The 6,000-nt window shown below is 41.3% G+C and overlaps 1 protein-coding gene across 3 annotated transcripts in view; it reads right to left on the bottom strand.

Annotated features, from left to right (window-relative positions):
* Positions 1–251: 251 nt before the first annotated feature.
* bzw2 (basic leucine zipper and W2 domains 2) overlaps positions 252–6,000 on the bottom strand; it is a 30,573-nt gene continuing 24,824 nt past the window's right edge. For all 3 annotated transcript variants that reach the window (XM_088929694.1, XM_088929695.1, XM_088929696.1), the window contains exons 8-12: positions 5,463–5,633; positions 4,916–5,062; positions 4,163–4,301; positions 2,777–2,899; positions 252–684 (exon numbers count right to left, since the gene is read on the bottom strand). In XM_088929694.1, the coding sequence (XP_088785820.1) occupies positions 659–684; positions 2,777–2,899; positions 4,163–4,301; positions 4,916–5,062; positions 5,463–5,633 (606 nt within the window). In that variant the 3' untranslated portion in view covers positions 252–658. The remainder of the gene's footprint in view (positions 685–2,776; positions 2,900–4,162; positions 4,302–4,915; positions 5,063–5,462; positions 5,634–6,000) is intronic.

Genomic DNA, 6,000 nt, shown 5'->3' with positions numbered 1-6,000 from the left:
GGAACAGAATGTGTTAAACTGTGTTTAAAATATACGTTAGGAATTGAAGTCCACTAATCTCTGAATATGAATAATATTAAGAGGCCAGTGAACATTTTACATTTGTAGGAATATGTCCTGTTTAGCAAGACATATTCCTGGATCACCAAAAAAAACAGGAAACTGCAGTGAAGTGTTATCGCCTCTTTGCAGTTAAATAAGAAAACAACAAATAACCACTGGAACAGAACAGTGTTTTAAAACAAGGAGGGTTAACAAACAAAACCCATTTATTCAAAAATACCCATTGTCAACATACACAAGTAATCTGAATAATTACTCATCTGAATAAGGAAAAAAAACAACTAAGACAGACACTGTGGTGTTCTTACAGTTCCTGAAGAGTGTAAGTAAAAGGAGTCCATGATTATGCCATTTCAGGATTCTTTAATGTCTCGTCGATTACCGTCTTCTTTGCTTCTAATGTAGAACACACTGCCCAAGTCATACAAGCCCACAGAAGATCTCTGGTGCACTGGGCTTTAAGTACACAGTAATATCTGCAATTCAAAGGAAAAGACTAGCCTACACACTCTTCAATAAATACAATGAAGCCATTTCTGCAGCGACTGGCCTTTGAAAGCATTCTGCTCAGCATTAAATCTTCTCGATTTCTGGGCTAGTCCTCACCTTCAGATTCGGATTCTGAAAAGGAATTTTAAACAGAAATAAATGTTACAGGAATCACTGTGAGACAGACAGCTGCAAAGCAAGCAACTTCAAAATTCCCATAATGTAGCAGAACATACTCTGAAGACAAAAATAATCACCCTCCTTTATCAATTAGTACAATAAGGACTCTAAAGTGCAATAAATGTTGTTAAATATGAATACTTCAATTTCAACATAATACAAAATGCTACATCTCCAAATGCTTACTTATGTACAGTACAGTAAAAGGAATGAAGGTATTCACATAATCCAGTATAACATCACTATTTTTCAGCATTTACTTCACAGTATCCTACCTCCTTTTATAATGCAATGAAAAGTTATTGTCTCTCTGTATCCCAATTTAGCAAAACACAGATACTACTAGATTCCTGTTTAGCAGGACATATTCCCATAGAGAACATATTGCCCTCTGAATACAGGATTGGTCTTGGATTGGTGATCAGGGTCACCTGTAAACTCTGCAGGAGGGGCTGCCGAGATTGCATTTGCAGGGTCTGGCTGAGATACCAGCAAGTTTGAAGGGATGAAAAATAAACACTGAAAATGCAGAACACTTATCATACCATTTAAAACCCATATTAATACACTACTGAGTCCATTTTCAAACTGAGAAGGCACTGAAAAAAAAACCATAATACTTGGCAATGAGCAAGTATTTTGGGGAAATTTTGTATTTAGGAAAAATCTTTTTAAAACCTTTTTCTTGTGTGTGAGTTGTCCTAGGGAGTGTTTTTTCATGTGACCATCCAGTTTGAGAACATGTGTAGATCTTGTTCTAGAATTCTGCAATCTTGCAACCAAGAATAAAACACTCTGCTGAGTCATGTACGGGCCTGTCCTGAAAACAGAACTGTCAGCGGTCACGAGGAAAGAAAAATAACTCTGAGTTTACTGTCCACAGCAGCACCAAACCCCCCCATCTGCTGGAGCTGCTCTGTCAATACTATAAATAAAATGGACCATTTATACTTCTCGGAAGCCCGGCATGATCCAAAACTAAAAAAAATAAATAACAAGGAGGTGACCGAAATGTTTTGACAAACCCAGACATGCAGTAAAGTGAGCAACTGGAAGAGGTGCAGCCTGTGGTGCATCTACCACCAAGCAGCTGCCTACAGTGCCACCACACCACGGAGAGGACTGACTGTCTCTGCAGTCTGAACAGTCAGCCATTTTACTGCGCACAGAGAAAGGCTCCGAGTTCACGGTGTGATGTGAAGATGGAAGCCCGGAATACTGTGAAGCGTGCAGGTAACCTGCTGTAATCAAGCACAAAACGACCAGCTGCTGCTGCTCCAGGAGGCTGGAACCTTACAGCGGCTCAGTGACGCATAGCTGCATACATTTCACATTGGAGATGTTTCTCAATAACAATTCCTTACACTTATATAGCGCTTTTCTGGACACTCCACTCAAAGCGCTTCGCAGGTAAAGGGGACTCCCCTCCTCCACCACCAGGGTGCAGCCCCACCTGGATGATGTGACGGCAGCCAAAGTGCACCAGTTCGCTCCCCACACATCAGCTCTCAGTGAGGAGAGCAGAGTGATGAAGCCAGTTCAGAGATTGGATTATTAGGAGGCCATGATTGGTAAAGGCCAATAGGAAATGTGGCCAGTACGCCGCGGTAACACCCCTACTCTTTCCGAGACACACCCTGGGATTTTTAATGACCACAGAGAGTTTGTTTTACGTCAAATCCGATCCAAAGGACGGTGTCTTTTTACAGTATAGTGTCCCCATCACCATACTGGGGCATTAGGACCCACACAGACCACAGGGTGAGCGCCCCCTACTGGCCCCACTAACACCTCTTCCAGCAGCAACCTTAGCTTTCCCACAAGGTACTGACCAGGCTCACACCTGCTGAGCTTCAGTGGGCTGCCAGCTGTGAGCTGCAGGGTGACATGGCTGCTGGCTTAAATGTTTGAATAGTGCCTAGGTATCAGTGATGATGGCCCGCTGGTGTCATTTCAGACTCTCTCATTGACATGGTGATCTCCTGTCTGTGGTTATCTTTTTGCTGTTACCTCGTAGTCTACGAAACAAAATGAAATACATTACCTTCTTCAGCATTTTGGAGCCATTCCACAAATTTCTTCATTTGCTCCAGAAAGACACTTTTGCCTTTGGAAGCATGAGCGTCTTTGTACCACTTCAGAATGGCTTCCTCACTCAGGACATCGGCTGTGATAAAGAGCATGTATTAGCTTTTCCCCCCAAGCGGGACGATTTTTATCTTATTGTATTTAACGGGGCAGCAGATAAAATTTTAAATTCTCACAGCCTCCGCTGGACAACTGCATTGGCCACAGAATATGGTCAACATGGAGGACGTCAACATTTTAAGCACTTCATCTGAACACTCTGCCAATGTGATTTTTTTACAATCCAGTTTATTAGGTGATTCCACAAGCTGGAAACTCAAAGTATAAAGCGTTTTTAAACCCACTGAACCCTTTTGGTTTTGTAAAGTGAAAACTCTTGAGAGGACCCGATTCGGGTTTTTTCATTAATCCGAAAGGCGTTCAGCCCAAAGAACTGAATTCTGACTTCCTTCCCCTCCGCATGAGCTTTCTAAGCACTTGAAGCTTGCAGTCATCCTGCAGGAAGCCCCGCAGGCGGTGGCTTTTCAGAAGTATCGACACTGCAGTGAGTAAACCTGCACTGAAAATCTCCAAATGTGATGGTATGCGAAGACGTACGATCAATGATGCCTTCAGTGGCTTGGCAGGGCCCCTGTACTACAAGAAGCATCTTCAGTGTTGCAACTGGGAGTGTGGAACAAGCTCCACAGCCATGTTACTGAAGCCGATACACTGGCTTCCCTGAAGGAACAGCTAGATGAGAACCTCGGCTCCACTGGTTACTAACTTCTAAGTGAGTCAGATGAGCAGAATAGCCTCCTCTCCTTTGTACCCATGTTCTTATCCTACTGGCAAATCTTGAATGCAGAACTGGATTCCTGTGTAGAATTACAAATCACACTACTTTTCTCTAGATGGATCTCAACTGATTATCTCCATTTTTATTGGAAATTTAAATCTCCAAGCAAAACTGTATGTGCATCCTCAGTATGCAAAACTGTACAAAGTTGTTATTTACAGTGTAAAGATACTAAACAGGTTCTCTTATTAAAAGGGCAGCCTACCAACTGAGGAATATTTAAGACTTTTATAGTATCAATGAGCAATGAGCATGGAGAACATGTGCAATAGTGTTTAACACTTTCAGGTGCACCTGAAAAGCAGACAAAGATGATGTTAGTTGGGAAGGAGTGACCTTTCTACATACGACCCCACGTCTGCCCATTCCTTGAATGGCCAAAGGAGATCCATTTCAACAACATGGCTCTGTGCTCCCGTAACCCTTTTTGTGCCAAGATGTTCTTCTTGTTCTTAGACACAGAGTCACTCATATCAGTTTTAAAGGAACCAGGAGAACCCTCACCTTTGTAAAAAAGGACCACAATCTTATGGAAGGACTTCATAAACTGTATGTTATCATAGCAGTACTCCTGAATCTTCTGGAGCAGAATGAGCTCTGACTGGCCTTGGGTACTGAAGACAGCAAGCAATGGAGCATAGTGCTGGGAAAACAAAACCATGTTTTTAACTAAGTTGTGTTACTGGAGCTTTTCCAGCATGTCCTCCAAAATGAATGGCTGCATCTGTTACTGTATTTAGCTTCACTGTTTAACTCAAAACCAATAAAACTATGACTTTAAAAACAAAATAAAAAACACATTCCTGCTTTGTTCAAAGTATATGATTATTTTTAAAAAAGCATTCCTGGACTGTCTCATTGCTAACCTTAAAGTTTCCTGTGCTAGCCACATCTAACCATTAAGTTTCAACAGTCAGCAAAAAAATGACTGCAACAGGTGTACCAGGAAAGCCAATTCATGATTAGTTGGTAAATCAATGAATGCTTTTATTCAGTCTTTACATTCATTTAAAGGGCTTCTAGGACCACATTCATTATGCAAAAATAATAATACCAGTAGCTAACCTGAACTGGAGTTATCAGCACCAACAAAGTAAGGTTGAATATAAATAATGTAAGTATACAGACGTCATTCTTTACAATGCATATGCCACCCAAGTTATAGCACAGTGGAATGCAGTCTATACAGACAAGGGATTATGCAGAATTCCCCTGTGAGATACCACTTCTTGAAAAATGCCTTCTTTTTACATTTACCTTCAAGTGTTTCAGTGCCTGTTCTGTAACCAGCTCCTCTTTCTTATTCCACTCCACGGCATTCATTACACAGGTCCACAGGAGACCTATGACAGCCTGCTCCTGCAGCTCGTTCTTCTTCATCTCCTCTTTAAGGTACAGAACCATCTGCAAAAACAGTTTAAGGAGTGTCGTGCTGGTAGAAAAGCACCACTGCACTGAGGTTTTTGCATTTTTGGCTGCCAAAAAAACGAACTTATGAGATTAGCAATATATCACAGCGCCATGCAGGTAGCAACTGTTTGTACATCAAAACATATTCTTCATTAACATAACTAGTGAGAACTAATGTTTTAAGGGGTCAACAAAACCTTTTGCCACAAGATAATAAATCTTACAGATTTTTTTGTTTATTGAATGGAGGATAGCTTGAAAAGTCATTACTTGGTAGCTTATGTAGTCTTCTGTGAAACAATCCAGGTTTTTTCTGCAAAACACTACTTCCCAGGAGAATCTCCCCCCTACTAGTTTTAGTTATGAGGCTGCCGAGTTAGTCCATGTGTCTCACCTCCCTGATGGGACATTCCTGAGAGAGACGCTCCTGCAAGTCCTTCTGCAGCTCCTTTCTGGTCCCCAGAGACTGCTGTACACGCAGGAAATCAGAGAGCTCTTTTAAACCTTCATCATTGAAGTATTTTGTAAAGTGCTCAACATTCTGCTTGTTGGCTGGGAACAGTTCCTAAAGACGAGATAAAGAATGACCAATCACCTTGATAAAATAAAAATACAATATGAACAGGGCAAACCAAAGAAGAGAGCATACCAGCATAAACATCTAATTTTCATTTCATCATCTGAAATAACTATGAGTAAGAAAGGCAGAAGCCTTACGGAACATCTGGCACACTTTGAGAACTAATGATATAGTTAGGGCAGGAGAGGTATTAACATTTGCAGTTCTCAGAATTCAGAAAACAATGAGGTTGTTTATCCAGCAGCTAGGCCAGTAAAGCACAGATGATCCAAGGGGTCCTACTGGTCTACTCTAGTTAATTAACTCCTTGTTAAGTCATTACAGTCATCGTCAATCCAGAAACACAGCATCA

The sequence above is a fragment of the Atractosteus spatula genome, chromosome 12 (assembly GCF_055471065.1).
Source record: "Atractosteus spatula isolate fAtrSpa1 chromosome 12, fAtrSpa1.hap1, whole genome shotgun sequence".
NCBI classification, from domain to species: domain Eukaryota; kingdom Metazoa; phylum Chordata; class Actinopteri; order Semionotiformes; family Lepisosteidae; genus Atractosteus; species Atractosteus spatula.
Note: the sequence above shows the minus strand (reverse complement) of the source record. Positions and strands in the feature narration are given on the sequence as shown.